Source organism: Apodemus sylvaticus, chromosome 1 (genome assembly GCF_947179515.1).
Source record: "Apodemus sylvaticus chromosome 1, mApoSyl1.1, whole genome shotgun sequence".
Classification (NCBI taxonomy): domain Eukaryota; kingdom Metazoa; phylum Chordata; class Mammalia; order Rodentia; family Muridae; genus Apodemus; species Apodemus sylvaticus.
The window spans coordinates 75186416-75206603 of NC_067472.1; the positions used below are offsets into that span (position 1 = coordinate 75186416).

A 20188-nucleotide genomic window follows, 5' to 3' on the forward strand; every position below is an offset into this window, starting at 1 on the left:
ATGTAGACCAGGCTGACACAGACTCACAGAGATCCATCTGCCTCTTCCTCCTGAGTGCTGGCATTAGGAACATGCACCACTATGCCTCACACAAAGGCATTTTTCTGGACTCTTAAAACTGTTGGGGTTCAGGAATCGCCTCACAAACCACAGGAAAACTGATCTCAGCCAGGCAGTATAGCTTACTGAGCATAGGCCTCAGGACTTGTCGACCAGGGCCACGATCCAGACTCGGGAACTGGACCATGAACCTGAGTTAAGATCCTACAAGGTTGTTAAGCCTTAAATCCACAAACGTCTGTGCCAAGTTACTTCACCAATCAGGATCTAGGGTTATGGGATTTCCTTGGGAATGTGTCTTTGTTGTACACTTATCCTGCTCCCATTGGTTGGGTACAGTGACAGGGGACTTGACTTGTCTAACATTCATGTCTTTACTTGTCTACCAGGATGGGTAGCCTGGCCCTGCTTCTTTCCCTCCTGTGCCAGCAACTGCCCTCCTGACCTGCTTTCTGGTCTGTGTCCAAACCTGCTTCTTGTGCTTGGGTTGTGAAGGGGGCTCCTCAACTCAACACAGGCATAGGACAGGATTTTGGAGCTAGACCACTGAGCCACCCGGATGCTGTCTGAATTGTCCTTGGTACAAGGTAACAGTGCAATGTTAAATGCTTTCACAGTGGTGGCTTAAGTGGTACTATGGGAAGGAGATGGGATAGCTGGGATGTATCAGGTGTTAGAGATGTTAAAAAAAAAAATGGTGGCCACAAGACTACTGCTAAGCTTGATTAACACTTTGAAAAAAAATAGCGCCCCGATTACCTTCTTCGCGCCTCCTGTACCCACTGTTCTTAGACATTAGCATGCCGGGTCCAACGCCCAGTGGCACAAACGTGGGCTCCTTTGGGCGCTCTCCCAGCAAAGTGGTGGCCGCACGGGCAGCGGGATCCACTGTCCGCCAGAGAAAAAATGCCAGCCGTAGAACCCAGAGTGCAGGCCGCAGCACCTCTGCAGGGATGGGGGAATGTGGAGATTCTACATGCAAGATTCCCCAGGGCTCAAAGTGGGCCCTGTCCCAGAGCTGGTGATGACTCTTCTGTTCATCGCTTCTGTATTTATGCTGTACATTTGGGGCAAGTACACACGATTGTAGATTGGGCTACATCCATCTGTCATCTGAAGAAAAAGAAGAAGGACAAAATCCAACATATCTTGGATCAAAAGTGTAGTGATTTTCTGATTTTCTGCTCATGTGTATTATTTTACAGAGAATAAGAATTGACTTGAAATTAGTTTTTTCTATGGCTAATAAACTTCAGCATTGCTTTATAAAAAAAAATAGCAAAAGCTGAATGATTCATCAGCAACCAAGAGAAGCATGAAAAGCTAAGAGCCTTGCATAGCAAGGATTGCTACAAACGGGAGGATTAGGTAAACAAGGAACCACACTGATGATAATAGAAACCAGACTTCTCACTGTTGAGGAGGAGTTTATAAATATAAAACCGAAATGTATCTGTCAGGGCTCTCTAGAGACACAGAACCAACACCATTTACATAGATACGAAGGAGGAGTTTTATTGTCTGCCTGGCCTCACAGTCAGAGAAGCCAAGAAACACCCCCCCACCCCCCCACCCCCCGCCAACCACTGTGTGGTTTGTGTTCGAAAGCTGAAGAACCAGGGCTGCTGGTGGGTTCTGCCTAGTCCAGGGTCCAGGGCGTGAGGATGTGTGATAAGGAGGACGGGGCAGTACTGTAACCTAGAATGAGGAGTCCAATGTCTGATGTCCCTGCTCAAGAAGAAAGATAGAAGGTTCTTTTTGTTGCAGCCTTGTTCTTCCATTGACTAGACCCTCACGAATCAGATGGTGCCCAGCCAGGCTTCTGAGGGCAGAGCTTCTGTAGGGATCTGAAAGCCACCCACAAATAACATTTTTGCCAGCGTTCTGGGCATCCCTTATTAAAGTTATCATGTAAATAAATGCAGTGTCCAGAGATACTGCAACAAGCTTGTGTTTTATTTCTTAAAGAGATTTGCTGTGTGTGTGTGCATTTGCTATGTGTACACATGTGTCCCTGGTGATGCTACATGCATCACATGTGTGCAGGAGTCCAAAGAGTGTGTTGGATCTTCTAGAACTGTTGTTCTAGACAGCTGTGAGCCACTATGTGGATACCAAGGACTGACACCAGTTCCTCTGTAAGAGCCGTAAGTGCTCTTAACTGCTGGGCCATTTCTTCTCAGTAGTCTGTGTTAATATAGAGAACAGTAGATTTCATCGATCACATTCACCCGTTCTTCCCTACATACTCTTCTGGGATGTCAATGCAAATTTGTGTTTGAAATTAACCCAGCAATATAAAATATAAAGAGATGCAGATATATTTGTGTAAGGGGTTTATGCACACCATCCTAGCTCTTTTTTCTCCTGCTTTGGAGGCTCAAGAAGCAATTATATTTCAGTAGCAATGGGCCCACTAGGCTTTGGATCTTGATTTCAAAATCCACTCAGCCCTTGGGAGGTAATTAGATTCAAGAAGATCAGGAACTCAACATTATCTTCAGCTACAGGGTCAGTTTGAGGCCAGCCTGGGTTACATGAAATCCTATCTGAGAGGGAGGGATGTAGGAAGGGGAAGGAGAAGTGGGAGGGTAGATTACCTTAGGATTCCTAGGGTGGCATAAAAACTGGCACATGGCAGTATGGATCTATAATCCTAGTGCAGTGGAGGTGAAGACAGGACAATCCCTAGATCTGTCCTGTCAAAAAGATGAATTCCAGATTTAGCTAGAGATACCTTATGGAAGAAGATGTGGAGAGTGGGCTGGAGAGATGGGTCAGAGGTTAAGAGCACTTGTTCTTACAGGAGTAGGGTTCCATCGCCATTATCCACGGGGCAGCTCACAAACCCTTCTTAACTCCGGTTCCAGAGGGGGTCTGCACGTCCTATTCTGACATCTGAGGGCACTGCATGCATTTGATACACAGTGTGCGCACGAATAAAGCACGTATACACAAATAGCAAATCTAAAAAAAAAAAAAAAAAAAACAGTGGAACTGACCAAAAAAAGAGGAAGACCCCTGAAGTCAACCTCAGGTCTGTATCCGGAGATGCACACTTGTGCATATGTATCTATGCACAGTGCGCGCGCACACACACAATTACATGGAATGAAATGTATACATGTATTTTTGAAACCACATTGCTCGTAATTATCTTCCTCAGACCTGTTATTGGGTATTTGTAGTTAGAGAATCAGCTGTGTGCCTGCCGGGGTGGTGCAGGTATTTAGAAGGATGTTTAACAGTTTACTATGATACAGTCAAGGAACTGTTTTGTTTGTTGTGTACTCCACAAGGCCAGAGGAGCCAAAGAAACAATGGGAAGAGGCATGGCTAAGTGGGGTGGGCTTTAGCATCAGAGATCCAAAGTCCTAAGTCTTTTGCTTGCCAGGCACATACACAGCCAACCCCGCCGCGGGCCTCCGGGCCACAGGCGTCGCTGTGCGCTCGCGCGGCAGTCCCGGAGCTGCGTTGCGCCTGGAGCCGGCGCTCGAGCCCAGCCGGGGGTTTCAGTTTCTGGCGCGAACTTCCGCCGCTCCGAAGTTGCAAGGCGAATTGGCGCGATGTCTGGCGACAGCAGCGGCCGCCGGTCTGAGGGCCGGGGCCGGGGCCGCGATCCTCACCGGGATCGCACCCGTTCCCGTTCCCGCTCGCGGTCCCCGCTGGCCCGCCGCGGCGCCGCGCCGGATCGCAGGGAGGCGGCGGAGCGCCCGAGCTTGGAGGACAGCGATCCGTCTGATTCCGGGGACGAGTTGATGGACCCGGCCTGCTTGGAGGCCGAGTACGACCAGGGCCTGTGCCGCCAGATCCGCCATCAGTACCGCGCTCTCATCAACTCCGTCCAACGTAAGGTGGCGCTTTGGGGCTGCGAGGGCTGGCGGCCTTCAGTGGCCCGGGAGGGCGGCGGAGGTGCGGGCGCTGGCCGCGCCTTGGCTTGTTTACTAAGAGCACCCTACGCGACCTTGGCGGCGGGCGCGCAGGTGCTCTGTGGCTGGCTGGACCAGACCTGGTAGTGACATGCTTGAGCAAAGCTAGCCAGTAAGGAAGACAAGCAAATAAGACCAGGTGCTTTTTGTTCAATCTAGCTTGCTCCGGCGCCTGAGCTACGGAGTCCCTTGGGATTGCTAAAATGCACATTTCCCTGCCTAGCTCGGATGCACTTAATCAGAAATGCTGGGTAGGCCCAAGCGTTTGTTGTGTGGCTCTCCGGGTGAGCCTGTTGCTCGAGAAGTTGACAATCACTTCTTAATCGAGCCCTTGTATTGGGACGTAGAAGCGGCATCCTTTTGGAGTAAGGTTACATACGGGGAGCCAGTGTTTCCGGTCAAGAGTTCAAGTTTTGGGAGCTAGGGAGATGGCTGAGTCGGCAAATGCTTTTCTTGCAACCTTAATTAGATTCTCCAGAACCCCTTAAAGTGTCCCCTAAAAATAGTGCTGTAAACCTGTATCTTCAGCTTTGGGGAAGCAGAGACCCTGGGTCTCTCTGACCAGCCCACCTAGCCTTGGCTAGTTCCAGGTTAGTTGAGATTCTGTCTCAAAAGGCTAAGGTGATAGTGAGCTGAGGGAAGGACAGCTAAGGTTGCCCCCAGGCCTTCTACACACACACACACACACACACACAGAAAGAGAGAGAGAGAGAGAGAGAGAGAGAGAGAGATTCAGTTTGCTTGAAACAATAGCATTTTGTTTGTGTAAAAGATAAAGCCTTTTTCTGTTAAAGAGATGAAGACCTTCTAATCGTGACTCAGGAAGTAGGAGCGGGACTAAGCGGCTACTTCTTAGTGACGCCTGAGCACAGCTCCCTAAGTGTGTATTCTTTTAAATAGAAAACCGGGAGGACATCCTGAATGCTGGTGACAAACTAACGGAGGTCCTCGAAGAAGCCAACACTCTGTTTAATGAAGGTAATTCATGATTTTAAATCTGTCATTGCATCTTATACTCAATGGAGTACTTTCACAGAAGCCAATTATTGTCATGCCACAATTCCCGTTCACTAGCGCCCAGGCCCAGGGCCGCCTTCCCTTTAGCAACAAGACTCTCTCGCCGTGTGCTTACCATTTAGCTCAGCGTATACTTTAGGGTTCTTTCGGATTTCTGGGTATCAGGGAGGAGTTGTACAGTCTGTTTTAAGAAGCCTCCTCCATGAGCTGAGCAGTGGTGGTACATACCTTTAATCTCAGCACAGGGGGCTGGGGGGGGGGGCTGGTGGCAGAGGCAGGTAGATCTCTGAGTTCAAGGCCAGCCTGGTCAACAGTGTCCGTTCCTGTGCATCTACAGCTACACAGAGAAACACTGTCTCAAAAAAAAAAACAAAACAAACAAACAAAAAACAACAACAACAAAGAAGCCATGGTTCTCTTGCTGGCTTGAATTTGAAAGTTTCACTTGTATGTTCCATTAAGCAGATAGATGAACTAGAGAAGACTGCAGCTAGCCTCAGAGAGCCTTTCTTTTCCTTCCCTGGTCTCCACTCCTTTAGCTGTTGGTCCACCTATAACCTAGTGGAGGTGATCTTATCTACGCGCACACCTATTGTGTGTGGTTGCGGGCAGTGGGGAGGAACTTTCAGAGTTGAATTCTGGCTCCTGGGAGGTTTTTATTTGTTTGAAGTTGTGTGTGCGTGTGGGCTTGTGCACACGAATACAGTATCTGTGGTGGCCACAAGAGGATATTGGATTCTTGTTGGTGCTGGAGTTACAGGGAGGCTGTGAATTGGCTGACAAGGGTGTTGGGAACCCAAGCCAGAGGCCCCTTGGAAGAGCAATACTCTGTGTTAACTGCTGAACCTCCTCCCCAGCCCCATGGGGGCTTAACACTGCAATCTTAGTTTGAATTAAAAGCAGCAGCAGTTGGTTGTCGTGGCAACCGCTTTGGCTGGCATCCAGTGATGGAGGTGGATACACTCCCTGACGGGAAACCAGGACAGCTACACAGACCATGTCCTCTTCAGGCGTCTCTCACTGCTTTGGGCACAGACAGGGGCGACTGCAGTGATGAGGAGAGAAGGCATCCCTGCTAACCACAGCTCCTCGTGCTTTTGCAGACAGCTTGCTCTTAGTCATCTAGGATGCCTGGTTGGTTGTGTTGTGTTAGTGAGTTGTGTTGTGTTAGTGAGTGTCGCCCTTCTGTCTTTTCTGCTTTGGCTGTGGCCTCCTTACAGTTCGCTTCTTGGTCTAGAACATTCACTAAATCACCTCCAGAACTTGAAGGACCGGGGCTCCTCTTCCACCTTTCCGCGCTGTCAATCGTTTTCTTCCATCACCGCCTGGACCCAGGGTCTCACTTGTGATTGGCTCACTCTCCCCCCTACTGTCAACCATCCATTTACTGACTTTTTCCACGCTGCCTTCCTCCGCTGCCTTCCTCCGCTACTGCCCACGTCTAAAGTAGAAGACAAAATTATTCCTTCAGCTGGGCCCTCAAGAGGCACCCCGCTGGGCAGCCATGGGTTACACCTGTTTTAGTTCTATTGGGAACTTGCTCTCGTCCAGACAGAGCTGCACTTTTCTTGGTGTAGCCTATGGGTGGGGGGAGGGGTGGTAGACGAGAGCCCAGCAGCGCTGCTCTCCCTTTCTCCGTCTCTTCTGCAGTGACTCTTGAAATTATTAAAATCTCTCCTTCTATAAAGAGAAATGATGGGTAAGAATGAACGCCAGAGCCAGCGAGTTTCCCAGCTGTGTGTTTTCCTACTTTTGTGAGGATTCTTTGGGAAATCAATTGGCTCAATCACTTTCAGTGGCCTTGAGGGGCATGTTGGACCCAGGCATTTCTGTTTGGATTTGTCACGGTTTGTTGGACTTGTCTTACATTAGAGTCTTCCTAGACTACTATTTCAGATCCTCTGTGACCCATAGGATACGGGCAGTAAGACCTAGCCCCCTTAGCGTAGGCTGTTGAACCCTCCCTCTAGAGAGCCCGTATCATCTCTCCCTATCTGTAGTGGCTGTTCCCTGGGAGTTACATCAGCTCAGGTGAGGATGGCGATTAGAATGTGGGAGTCAGAGAGACAGGTGTTATGCACCACCCAAGTCTTTGTTATACTGGGATTATTACGAGACTATGGTACGGTCAGTGTTTTGGGAAATACTAAACATTGAACCGTCACGTTCCTGCACTTGTGCCTCTGCCCCAGTTGCCTCGCCAGCCATGCACTGGCGCGCAATGGTCGACCTGTTTTTAAATCATGGAGACTGACTCAGAACTCCACAATCTCTTCACCCAGCTCGCTAGGTTCCCACTGTAGAGTGGCTATCACATCAGCCTCATGATTCAAAACCCCCACAACCTTTGTGGGGCACCTCAGGCAAACCCACCATGGCCGCTGTATCTTTCTCTCTTGAACCCAGAAAACGCAACACAAATTTCATTCAGAAACAGTGGTAACTCAGTCTCTGGGCACAACTAAAACTTAGTCTTGTAAGCCTTATTAAAATCTGAATCCTCCGGTGGCAGATCCTAGCGGATACTGGGGAGCTCTAGCAGCTACATCTTACCCATATGTTGTCTGTGTTCCAAAAGAGAACTTAACTCTCTCCTGCTTCTTTGGTCCAACCCAGAAGTCCCACCTACTCAGCCCAGTGATTGGTTCCTTTATTCATTAAGGGATTGGTTCACAAGAAGCCACCTTAGTACCTGACTCATTCCTTATTCCAGACAGCCTCTCTCGGGAGGGGAGAATTAACCTAAAATACAAGCTCCACAGAGCCATCCACTACAGGTCAGGGCTGGAGAGATGGTTCAGTGGTTAAAAGCACCTCTTGCTCTTGTAGAAGACCTGGGTTTGATTCCCAGCAATCACCTGTCTACGCATAACCATCCATAACTCTAGTTTCAGGGGATATGTTGACCTCTTCTGATCTCCATGGGCTTCAGGTTCACACATATATGCAGGAAATACTCATACACATAAAATAAATAAATCTAAGTGAAGAAAGAAACCAAGATACTGGTTCAGTGACCAGGAATATGCAAGCTAGAGAGAGGCTATAAGACTGGTCAGCCGGGGTTGAGGTTTTGGTGTGGTGGGGAGGGAACTAGTTTTAGAAGCCCATGGATCCATTTCCAGCCTTGTGAGGATTACTTTGGCCTAGTGGAAAGATCCTAATACGTACTCGGGAATTTGGGGGAGTACCGTGGATTATGTGGGTTTCTTAACATGTATTTCTTGTTCTCCAGTGTCACGAGCAAGAGAAGCAGTCCTAGATGCCCAGTTTCTCGTTCTGGCTTCAGACTTGGGCAAAGAGAAAGCCAAGCAGCTGCGCTCTGACCTGAGCTCATTTGATATGTTAAGATATGTTGAAACACTAGTAAGTTCAAAGCTACAGAATTTTAATTAAATGCTTCTTTAAAATGTCTTATTATATAATTCTCTACTTGCCCATATCAGTTTGCAGATGGTTTCCTCTTTTTTTTTTTTTTTTGGCCTTAGAGTATTCCACAGAGGTCTTAGAGTTTTCTATGGAGGTCTTAAGACATTAACAGATTAAACAGATCTCTATGGAACTCTGTGGTCTATCTGCCAGCCTCTGCCTTCTGAGTGCTGGAATTGAGGCTGTGAGCTTTGAGCAGTTGGAAACCTCTTAGTGTTCTCTTCTGAGACTCTGGATCTTCTGGTTGTTTAATAGCCATTTCCTCTGTTACTTCCTAAATGTTTTAGGTCATCCTAGGACATCTGTCCTGAGCTGGACCAGAGCTCACACTGTGGAGATGGAGGTTGAGGGCAGCTCAGGGTAGAGGGCAGCTATAGATGAGTTAAACCTTCTTGTACAGGCATATTCTGTCTTGGAAAAAAATTTTAAAACCATACAAAGATGATGGGCAGTTTTGTATTGATTTTAGTTTTTAATTCACCTACCTTTGCCTCTTAACAAATGTGAATCATTGGTACCTGGAGTTTTCAAACTTTTTGATGCATTCGTCCAAGAATAGAATCACTTTTTTTTTTTTTTCATGTTTTTGGTCTTTGCAGTCCTGGCTGTCCTGGAACTCACTCTGTAGACCAGACAGACCTGGAACTCATGGAGATCTGCCTGACTCTGCCTTCTGAGTGCTGGCATTAAAGGCGTTACCCTACCACACCTGTCGGAACACTGAATTTTGTCAGTGTTTTTATGCTTAAAAGGTTATTAGAATGGTTTAAGCTGTGTGTGCTGGGACAACTATGTCATCTCAGCTACTCAGAAACCTGAGGCAGGAGGATTTTAAGGCTAGGTTATATGAAGAGGCCCTCTTAACAGTTGCAGAAAAGGGGGTGTTGCTCAGTAGTAGAGCACTTGCCTAGCATCTCTAAGGCCCTTGGTTTAATACCCAGTGTTGGAAAAAGTCAGCATTTGTGAGGTTGGACCAGATAAAGTGGGTGCGGGTTATTTGCATTTTATTTAAAATCATGAGGGTGCGGGTTATTTGCAATTTGTTGTTTTTAAAGTTTTAGTTTTCTTAAACTAAGTCTTGTGAAGTACAATGTATTTTGGAAATGTTGGCATACACATGCTAAGTGTTTTTAAATAAAAGTTAGTTACGCTTTAACCTTTAAATAACATCACATCAGTTAAAGTCTTAAAGCAGGAAGTAGTTTTCTGGAGTCTAGTATAACTCCAGTATAACATCCAAGTATAACATCACAATAAAACATTAAAGGAGAAGGCTGGGTATGGTGGCTCACGCCATTAATCCCAGCACTCAGGTGGCAGAGGCAGGCAGATTTCTGAGTTCGAGGCCAACCTGGTCTACATAGTGAGGCTCTCTGGACTGGATGGCAAAAGAGTGGAGGAGAACCAGTGGCCACTCTGATCGGGGCCCTACAGCTTCCCTTCCTCCCTTCACCTGGTTGCATTGAAGGTTTTCTAATTATTGTTTATATATACTACTACCTTAAGAACTTTTAGGCATATAATATATGTTATTTCTTAAGAATTATTTCTTAAGAATTATTACTAATGTAATATAATACCCACTACACCTGGCTGTAATAATTCACTTCTGTAAAATAAGAGACAAGAGAATTGTTTGATTTGTTGCCAAGTCTCCTCAGGAAGAGACACTGTTAGGAGTTTCTTGTGTGTTACTGCTCTCTGGATATACTGAGGTCCCGTTTACGAAACTGACCCGTCACTAGGATTAAAGAGACAGCTAGACTTCTGGTTCTATACTGTAGTGCTTGGTTTGGGGTCTTCAGTGTCCCTGCTAGCTTTGCTCCTGGTGGGGTGCTCCTGTACCCCAGTAGGCCTCTATGAGCTCAGTGCCTGCCTTTCTCAAGCCCCTTGGGCTGGAGTAGAAAGGAACGGGGTTTCTCTGCCTCAGCACAAATGACATTTGGGCTGGGTACCGCTCTATTCTGAGTGCTTCTACTGTGCACTATAGGATAGTTTCCCTGGTCACTACCTACTAGGTGCCATAGCATGTCAGTTGTTGACTGCCAAAAATGTTTTGTACTTCCAAAACATCCTTTGGAGGCAAAATGCCTTGTTTGAGAACGGCTAAGCCAAATCATCTCACTGCCCACCCAAGTTCTCAGTATACTGAGGAATATCTTCTCACAACAGAAGGCACTTTTGAATAGAGATCTATATGTAATATTATCTTTGCAATAAGAAGTCGAACTAGTATGAAGACAGGTATTCCCTCTGGCCTCTATTGACTTTGGAGAATGTTTGCCTGTGGTTTAACTTCTCTCTCTCTCTCTCTCTCTCTCTCTCTCTCTCTCTCTCTCTCTCTCTCTCTCTCTCTCTTGTAGCTGACGCATATGGGTGTAAATCCACTAGAAGCTGAAGAGTTCATCCGCGACGGAGACAGAACTGATATTGAATTAATTGTCTATGACTCCTGGAAAATATCAGGCAAAACAGCAGAAAACACCTTTAATAAAACCCATACATTCCACTTTCTGTAAGATTATTTTCAAAATCCAACAGACTAGCCATAGTCATAATTTGTAAATCTTAAGTTATTTTTATGTAGGGACAAAGATTTCTAAGTAGTAAGGAAGTCGCAATCATGAAGCCACTGTTCAGAGACTTCCCCGACTTGATCAGAAGGCCATAAATGTCACTTGAGTCAACAGGTCTCTGCCTTCCCTTAACAGGAAATGTCAGGGGCAGGACCTTACCAAGGGATTTGGGGATCTGTAGCGTGTTACTGAATCTGTTTATGATACCTGAAATCTTTATCATGCAGGAGGATGAAGGCTCCTACTGAGAGAATCTTGAGATTGTGGCAGGTTATTATTTATTAGAACCTCCTTTTGCATGATCACTCACTGTATTTGAAGACTGTTTAACCAGCTCATTGTCTCGACTTAAGAAATGAAGTGGCTGATCTAGTATGTGACAAACCAAGGACGGCTCTTGCTGTCCTTTTAAGACAGCCTATAAGTGTATAACCCCTTCCCCAGTAGATCCTTTCCCGGGGGCAGCTGGCCAATGTGGTCTAGTCCTTTTTTTTCCTATAACGCTAGGATACTGGTCTCTAATTCTTTTTTTTTTTCTTTTTCTTTTTTTCTTTTTCTTCTTTTTTTTTTTTTAGACTTTATTTATTCATTTAATGTATATAAGTACACTGTTGCTGTCTTCAGACACACCAGAAGAGGCCATCAGATCTCATTATGGGTGGTTGTGAGCTTCCATGTGGTTGCTGGGAATTGAACTCAAGACCTCTGGAAGGGCAGTCAGTGCTCTTAACCGCTGAGCCATCTCTCTAGCCCATCTCTAATTCTTTTAAGCCTGAGATTGGTAGAGTCTATATTAGAATGATTTGTGGAGTTTGGGCTGTGGCAGGGCTAGGGCCTGGCCCAGGCATCTATAACACACCTCTGGCAACTGAGATGCCCAGAACTATTGTATAAACTATACACACTTTTTAAGACTACACTTTTAATGTGTGTGATAAATTCCAAGTCTGCTTTTGTTCAGTGCTAATCTCTATGTCTTAAGTCCTGGCATCTAAAGGGAAAGCCTCAGCCTTTGTCATCACCCAGCCCAATTTGTAGCCATAGGAATTGTTCATAACTCTGCCCCATATTCTGTTGCCTTGCCCTCTGATGTGCATCCCCTCATCTTCCTGCTAAGCTTAACTTACCCATTGGTCCTAACCTGGATGCCTCCAGCAAATTCTCCCTAGGGAATATCAACAAATGATCAGATTTCCCAACTGGGTCTTGTTAGCGTTTGGGTAGCTATTTCTGCCAAAAAGGTTTTCTTAACACTATAGGAGATATCACATTGAGGTGATATGCAGATTAATCTCACTCCATCTGTATTACATATGTTCATTTCAAATATATCAAGCAAATGGGACTAGATTCTAGAGACCTTGAACTGTACATGATACATGAATTACTGCAACTGAAGGCTATATTAGGATTAGTTTTTGTTGTTGTTTGCTGGTTGGTTGTTTTGTGGAGGAGAGGATAGCGTCTTAATCATTATGACTGGTGTCTTTAGGTGTCCTCAGCTGCGAGCCACTACCCTGGCATACCTAGACCTGTGCTCCTCTTTCTGAGCACAGTTGGCTCTAACCGGATGTGGTAGCACATTCCTTTAAGCCCAGCACTTGGGAGGCAGAGGTAGGCAGGCAGATCTCTGTAAATTTAAAGCTAGCCAAGTCTACAAAGAGTTCCAGGACAGCCAGCTCTACACAGAGAAACTCTGTCTTGAAAAACCCAAAATCCAAAACCGAAACCAAAAAAAGTTGCCTTTGTGTGACAGGTAAGAGGTTAGTTTGGAGGGTTCCCCAAATAATTCAGCAGCTTACTGTAGTCCAGAGCACCCGGAAAGTGTCAGAGAGGGCATCTGATCGACAAACTCAACTTCTTATAGAAACATAGATGGAACAGAAAAGATGTCGCCACCTGAATTTCTGTCTCTAATGCCTGCCCTGAAGTTGACTACACTACACCAACAGCTTTTATTTAGTCAGTGAAGGGGGTTTGTGTATAAAAGAAACAAGAAAGACATGAAAGCATATTTTTCACTAGGTTGGGTTCAATCCATGGGGAATTTCCTGTGCCGAAGCCACGGAGTGATCGGCCGAGACAGCCTCGCATGATAGAAGAACAGCGTGCAATGCCCGCTCAGGTTTGCTCTTCAAATATTGGCTTTTTAGACTAACCTATGTTTACTATATATGAGGTTGGGTGTTGGTGGAGTTGGTGGCCAGCTTTGCCTGCTTGCCAGCTCTAGGCTAACTGGAACTACATAGTAAACACCCTGACTCCATTTAACAAAAAAAAAAAAGTCTTAAGTATCTAAGTGTTATGGTCTAGAGTCAGGTTCTTGTCATTCAACTATTTTATTTCAGATGTCTCTTAACATGCTGTTGGATTGTTCACTTTCACTTATTTGCATGATTTTAATTACTTCTCCCAAACCTGAGTTTCTCAACCTGAGAGATGTCAGCCCTAGGGCTGCATGATTCCTATTGTGAGGGAATTGTCCAGGGCATTGTTAAGATGTTTAGAATTCTTGCCTCTACTAACTAAATACTAATAGCACTACACCAGCTATAACCAGAAAATGTCTCCAATATTGATCCCTGTGGGACAAGATCACGTCCAGTTGTGAACTACTTGTCCTTAAACCATTGGTTGTGACTTTGTTTAATCTAAAGACAGTTGAGCTAGCTGTTTAGTGCCATTGCCTGTCTACTAAGAATATAAGGATTTTACTGAAATGAGAAAACTTTTATGACACTGGAAAGTTTAAGACATGTAAGTTTAAAAGCTAGCAAGCCCAACCAAAACTTTGAGCTTTGGATGTGCAACAGAGAAGGAAAGATTGTTAACTGCCGTGTGACTTGTTTCTCAGTTGAAATGCATGGAAGAATCTCATCAAGAAGCAACTGAGAAAGAAGTAGAGAGGATCTTGGGATTGTTGCAGACATACTTTCGAGAAGACCGTAAGTATGGCGCCAAGTTAAAAAGTGCTGCCAGTGGTGTGTACTGGGCTTGCCGCTTTCTACAAGGTTCTTTTATTTAAAAGGCACTTTCAGTTGTATATATTTGAGTTATTGTGACTCCTCCCTGTTTTTCTTTTTTAAAGTATTTATTGCCCAGGCTGACCTGGAACTCAGTAGTTTAAGCTGGCCTCAAACTCACGGGTGTCTGCTTGCCTTAGCCTCCTGAGTGCAGGAATTACAGGCAGAAGATACAAACCTGTCTCACTTTCTTTTTTTGGTCAAACAAATGAAGCTTTTCTTCCTTAATACCTCATGTGGCGATGATAAATTAACTTAAAAAGTGTTTAGGTCACTATTTTTTTTAAAGATTTATTTATTTTATGTGAGTAAGTCACTATTTTTTTTTTTAAAGATTTATTTATTTTATTTTATGTGAGTACACTGTAACTGCCTTCAGACACACCAGAAGAGGACATTATGGATGGTTGTGAGCCACCATGTGGTTGCTGGGATTTGAACTCAGGACCTTCGGAAGAGCAGTCAGTGCTTTTAACCGCTGAGCGGTTTGTTATTTTAATTTTATGTGTATGGGTGTTTTGCTTGTCTGTATGTCTGTGTGTCTGTGTACAACATACGTGCCTGGTCCCATGTTCTTAAGCTTTGAGGCATGTCGCCAGCCCCCAGTACAGGCATCTACCTGTCTTCTATTCCTCATGGTGGTCACTTGTCAAATGGGTGCCTGCTTTAACAATGTTTTCTGTTTATTTCATGTAAATATACAGGTTGTTAGTTTTTGGGGAGGAGTACCTTCGTTTTCCTTTTCTTTATTTCAAGCTAATCATGACACACACTTTCTGTGGTATGGCTTTTTCCTGAAGACTTTGTTTGACATCCCCCAACTTGCGCTTGCTCTTTTCAGGGTTTCCCATGTAAATATAGTTAATAATCCTTATCACTGGAAAGGTTCTTTGTTGCACTTTCCTGTTGTACTGCTGAGGTGGGATCTTTGTCTAAGTTGGTGTGTTTGAGCCACTATCGATGAGAGCTGCTCTTTGGGTGGCTGACAGGTCAGTTATCTGTATTTTAGTAGAAATGCCCAGCTGACCTTCAGAATAGTTTACTCCCCAGAGCAGGAGGCCTGCGTGTTCCTTTTTGTCTGATGAATGTTAAGGCATAGATTTTGATGTGAAACAAATAGGGTTTTTTGTTGTTGTTGTTGTTATGTGTGTGTTTTGAAGATTGTTTTTTTTTTCTTTTCTTTTTTCTGCAGCTGATACTCCAATGTCATTTTTTGATTTTGTGGTTGATCCACATTCTTTCCCCCGTACTGTGGAAAACATCTTTCATGTTTCCTTCATCATACGGGTAAGGTTTTAGATTTCTCTAACATCTTTTATGTTTTTAAAATGATATACAACTGATAGAGGTATTTGTCCATTGTTGCAGAATTTTATTTGGTATGTAAGGTAAGCATTACTAATCTGAAATTGGAAAATTTCACAACTACTAAAGCAGGCCTATTAAAATAGGATATGAAGTTACCCTCTGGCAGTGTAGAGTATATATGGAGCAAAGATGAATTTCAGGCTTAGATTAGGTCCCAATTCCAAGATACCTCATTGTATTTATGCAACTAGCTCCAAATCCCCCCAAATTTGAAATACTTTTCGTTCTAAGTAAAATGGTAAAGCTTGAATATGAAATGACTACAATATGGTAAAGTTCCTGAAGTTTTCATGCTATATAAAAATAAGCTTACCAGGCAGTGAAGGCATGTGCCTTTAGTCCCAACACTCAGGAGGCAGAGGCAGGCATATCTCTGTGAGTTCAAGGCCAGTCTGGTCTACAGAGTGAGTTCCAGGACAGCTAGGACTACACAGAGTAACCCTGTCACAGGGTGGGGTGGGGAGTGGGACAAAAAGAAAAAACTTACTCCCAAGAAACAAGAGACCAGCCGGGCGGTGGTGCAGCACGCCTGTGATCCCAGCACTCTGGGAGGCGGAGGCAGGCGGATTTCTGAGTTCGAGGCCAGCCTGGTCTACAGAGTGAGTTCCAGGACAGCCAGGGCTACACAGAGAAACCCTGTCTCGAAAAAACCAAATCCAAAAAAAAAAAAAGAGAGAAAGAAAGAAAGAAAGAAAGAGAAAGAAAGAAAAAGAAACGAGACCAAAGAAGCAGGAGAAAGGAACAGTCTCATATCTCTCAAGTAATAATAATAATAATATAGAAAGAAAGCAATAAAGTTAATGTGGCAAAACAGCTGGCAGATATGGATAGAGGATCTATGGGAGGGCTTTACAGTCATTTTGTAGCTTGTTAAGGGTGGAACATTTACACATCATTAAACCCCTTTCAGTCTGTTAAAGATCCCTGAATTAAGCCTTACATCATGTTGCATTCTTAAACATGTAAGATAAATTTGGTTTTTAAATTTAGACAAAAGCTTCTATTTACCCATGTACTTTGTCAAACGACAGAGGCATGTTTGCCAGTGGTCCCAGTAACAGAATACTGCATATTAAATTCTGCATTAAAATGGAATGGAATGCACAAATCAGCTAAAGGGGAAGATGGTTGTCCCTGACAGTTTCTCACGCTCCTCAGGGTTCACATGATGGGAGGAGAGGATGAGCTTCACAGGCTATCCTCTAAGTTCCATAAGTCCACATAGTGCCGCGTCTGTGTCTGGTAAAAATCAGGTAGAAACGTGAGCAGTAATCTTCGTGAAGGCGATGTGCGAAAAGCCTTATCTGTGACTCAGGGTACATGCTGACTGCCTGAAGTAGAGATTTTCCTAAGTGATTAAGTATTTGTATGCAGTAGACTTTGGTGTTTGCCTCAAACCATGCTTTTTGTTTTAGGATGGTTTTGCAAGAATAAGACTTGACCAAGACCGACTGCCAATAATAGGTAAATTATACTATGTTCATAGAAATCAGTTTTAGAAAGTATTAAGAGTTGGGGCTGGAGAGAAGGCTCAGGGGGTAAGAGCACTCATTGGTTGCTTTTCCAGAGGTCCTGAGTTCAAATCCCAGCACCCACATGGTGGCTTACAACTATCTGTAATGGAATCTGATGCCCTCTTCTGGTGTGTCTGACGACAGCTATAGTGTACTCACATATATAAAATAAACAAATGAATCTTTAAAAAAGTATTTCCAAAAAAAATATTAGAGTTTTTGAAATGCATTTTATTTTACTAAATGTAAGGGTTTTTGTTTTGGTTTTTTTTTTTTTTCCTTTTCTTCTCCCCCACCCCCCCCAAATGGCTCAGGCTAGCCTAGTCTAGTCTGGCCTTAAACTCTCAATCTTCTTAGTACTGGAATTAAAAGCTTCTGTTTTGTTTGGTTTTTTTTTTGTTGTTGTGTTTTTGTTTAGGGTTTTTTTGTTTGTTTTGAGACAGGGTCTGTCTCCTTAGCCCTGGCTGTCAGGAACTTACTGTGTAGACCAGACAGACCTGGTACTCAGTGATCCACTTGCCTCTGATCTTCCTGCCTCTGTCTCCCGAGTGCAGGGATGGAAGGCTAGTGCCACTACAATTTTTTTTCTTTTTTTTTTTTTTAAACCAAAGAAGTTCAGTTACTAAGATGGTCTTACCATGTGTCCCTGGCTAGCCTAGAACTTGCTATGCAGAACACACTGGCTTTGAACTCAAAAAGATCCACTTGTTTATGTCTTCTGGGTATTGGGATCAAAAGCATGTGCCATCTTGTCTGATAAATTCCCATTTCAATAAAATTTATATAAACAAAATGAATCTGTCCTAGTTAACTGAAAATTGTGAAAATAGGGTGGTTTTAAAACTATCTGTTTTAAAGATTAGCAAAATGGTGAGTCCCCCTAACTGTGAATGTTTGTAACTTCTGACCGCCACTTGTCGGTGTTGCCAGAGCCTTCCGTCCGAGGTTCTGCTCTCCTTCCCTCTTACCTGCATACAGTCTCTCTTGCTCATGCCCTTCTGAAGTCCCTGTGGAGAACTCAGGACTTCCATGGCAGTTACTTGTTAGGTGCTCTCAGCTTCATCTCACTAAGGTTTAGCTAAGTGGCGAGTGCATAGATACGCTAAATGTTTAGAAAAAGACACTGCGATTAGTGGAAATCAGCGGGGTTCCTTGCTGCACTACTAAACTGCTTATGGTACATGACATCTAGAAAGTACATACAAGTATCTTCTCAGTGCAAACTTCAATCCTATGATCATTTACTGTTCAAGCAACCTGTTCTGACTGATAATGTTTTAAATCTTTGTCTTTTAAACAGAGCCAGTGATTAATGAAGAAAGTGAAGGAGTTGACCAAAACATTCAAATTAGGAGTCAAGGAATTATAGCTTTGAGTTACCATGACTGGGAGGTAAGGCCCTGCAGGTCACCCCAGGGCGGTTCTGACCTGAACCTTCCTCCCCATGAACCCACTGCCTAAATGTTTGTTTCTGAGCAGGAGATTGTGAAGACCTTTGAGATTTCTGAGCCCGTGATCTCTCTGAGTCAGAGCCAGCAGCGGCTAAGTGCCTGATGCCAGCTGAAGGTAACATTTCCTACACAGACAGCCACAGTTGTATTAAAATTTTATCAGGCAACCTGAGCCCTAAGAGGTCCTCATTCCCGTAACATCTGGAGTTTGTCTCCCTCTAGCGTCCCATTCCTGAACTGCGGTAACTGGTAAAGGCAGGCAGCAGCATGAGGCCAGCCAGCTACTGTGGTTGGTGTTCTTGAGATCTGTAGATGAAAGAGCAGTACAGGGGAATTCTTTGTGGGTTTTTCTCACTAATGATAAGTGAAATATGGAGACCTCCACAGTGTTGTGACAGCACAAAGCAGAAAAGGAAGATGGAAATAGTTCCCTCAGACAGATGCTAGTAAATGCACATTTCAGAAATGAATTATGCTATGAAAAAAAATAACCTTCATTTTTACAAAGGGTGACATTTCTAGAAAGAAATCTTAGTATCAATGAAGTGGTATTCTGTCCTGAAGACAGCCATGGGTGGAATCGATCTTGAATCTGTTGGCCCTGCCACTTGATTTTTTGGGGTCACTTTGTTTTATACATTTATTTTCTTTATCTGTAAGTCTGTTTATAAAATAAGTAGATAATCACTCTAGCTCCATAATTTTCTAATTTTGAGAACTAAAATGAGCTTTTAAAGTACTTTATATAAATTCAGTGTATTTCAGTATTCAGTATTTGTCTCTGGGAGCGTGTGTTGGGGAGTGGGGTCCTCATTTTTGAACTTTTGTTCCAAGAGAACTTACCTCTGTCAGACTGTATTGAGAGAAAGGGAACTAATTCTGTGAGGAGTGCAGCTGTTTAACCTGGCTGTACTTGTCAAAGAGGGGCTAGTCACTAGTTTGCATTTATGTGTATACCGTGAGCTTTGGTTTATCAGCTACTAACCAGATATCTTCCCTTTTTTTGTATTTTTTTTATTTTTATTTTTTAGAACTGGAGGCAGTAGTGAAACGCTGAAAGGAAAGCGGCATGTATTGTATATATGTATGATTAAATGTTTTTAAAGATGAAGCTTTGTTTCCAGTAAAATGTAGCTTTTGATAGTTCTCGGATTTGTCGTGGTTGTCTTTGATTAAAGGAAATCCACCACCATGTTCACCAATGATTGTCGTTATTGTCTGTGGGAGTGTGTGTTCGGGGGTGGGGGGGGTGGGGGGGTCTTTTTGTCTAGTCCTGTCCCAATAAAGGTTTTGCTTAGGATGTTAGTGCCTGATAGATAATGTAGTGCTTTTTATGTCTCTTTAGTTTTAAAGTTAGCTGGCCAAGTCAACAGATAGGTTGTGCCAGATGAAAAAAATTTTTTTTCTTTTGCAGGTTAAAAATGATGAAATGTTTTTGATGTGGCTTGGCCTTTGCTTTACACCCTAGGAGCTATACCGTCGTCGGGTGGGTTGGGCTGGACCGAGCCCCTAGCAGCACCAAGTGTCGGCCCATCCTGCTGCACGCTCCTCTGCCCCGCTCCTCCATGTTGGGCCCTTGATGTTTTCTGGGTACCTTCTCCCGAGCTTTCTGCTTTAAGACTTTGCTTATTTCAGGTTCTCTTTCAGCAGAAAGCTCTGGGTTCAAGTTCTTCCTGTCTCCCAGGAGACTCCCCTAGCGGTCTTCTACTTTGTCTGGGGGTGGGGGGTTACCCTTCCCCATACTTCTCTCTTTAAAAAGTAAGATCTGTCAGGCAGTGGTGGCTCACGCCTTTAATCCCAGCACTTGGGAGGCAGAGGCAG

At 44.2% G+C, this 20188-nt stretch overlaps 1 protein-coding gene and 1 pseudogene across 1 annotated transcript; both read left to right on the forward strand.

Annotated features, from left to right (window-relative positions):
* The first annotated feature begins 816 nt into the window (after positions 1–816).
* LOC127679367 (protein transport protein Sec61 subunit beta-like) lies at positions 817–1150 on the forward strand (annotated as a pseudogene).
* A 2397-nt stretch (positions 1151–3547) lies between these two features.
* On the forward strand, positions 3548–19565 carry Nsmce4a (NSE4 homolog A, SMC5-SMC6 complex component). Its single transcript, XM_052197178.1, has 11 exons — positions 3548–3909; positions 4890–4967; positions 8242–8372; positions 10799–10950; positions 13037–13136; positions 13866–13956; positions 15227–15321; positions 16818–16866; positions 18217–18308; positions 18396–18482; positions 19399–19565. Exons 1-10 carry the CDS (start codon positions 3627–3629, stop codon positions 18468–18470), a joined length of 1146 nt encoding a protein of 381 aa, XP_052053138.1. The 5' UTR covers positions 3548–3626; the 3' UTR covers positions 18471–18482; positions 19399–19565.
* The last annotated feature ends 623 nt before the right edge of the window (positions 19566–20188 follow it).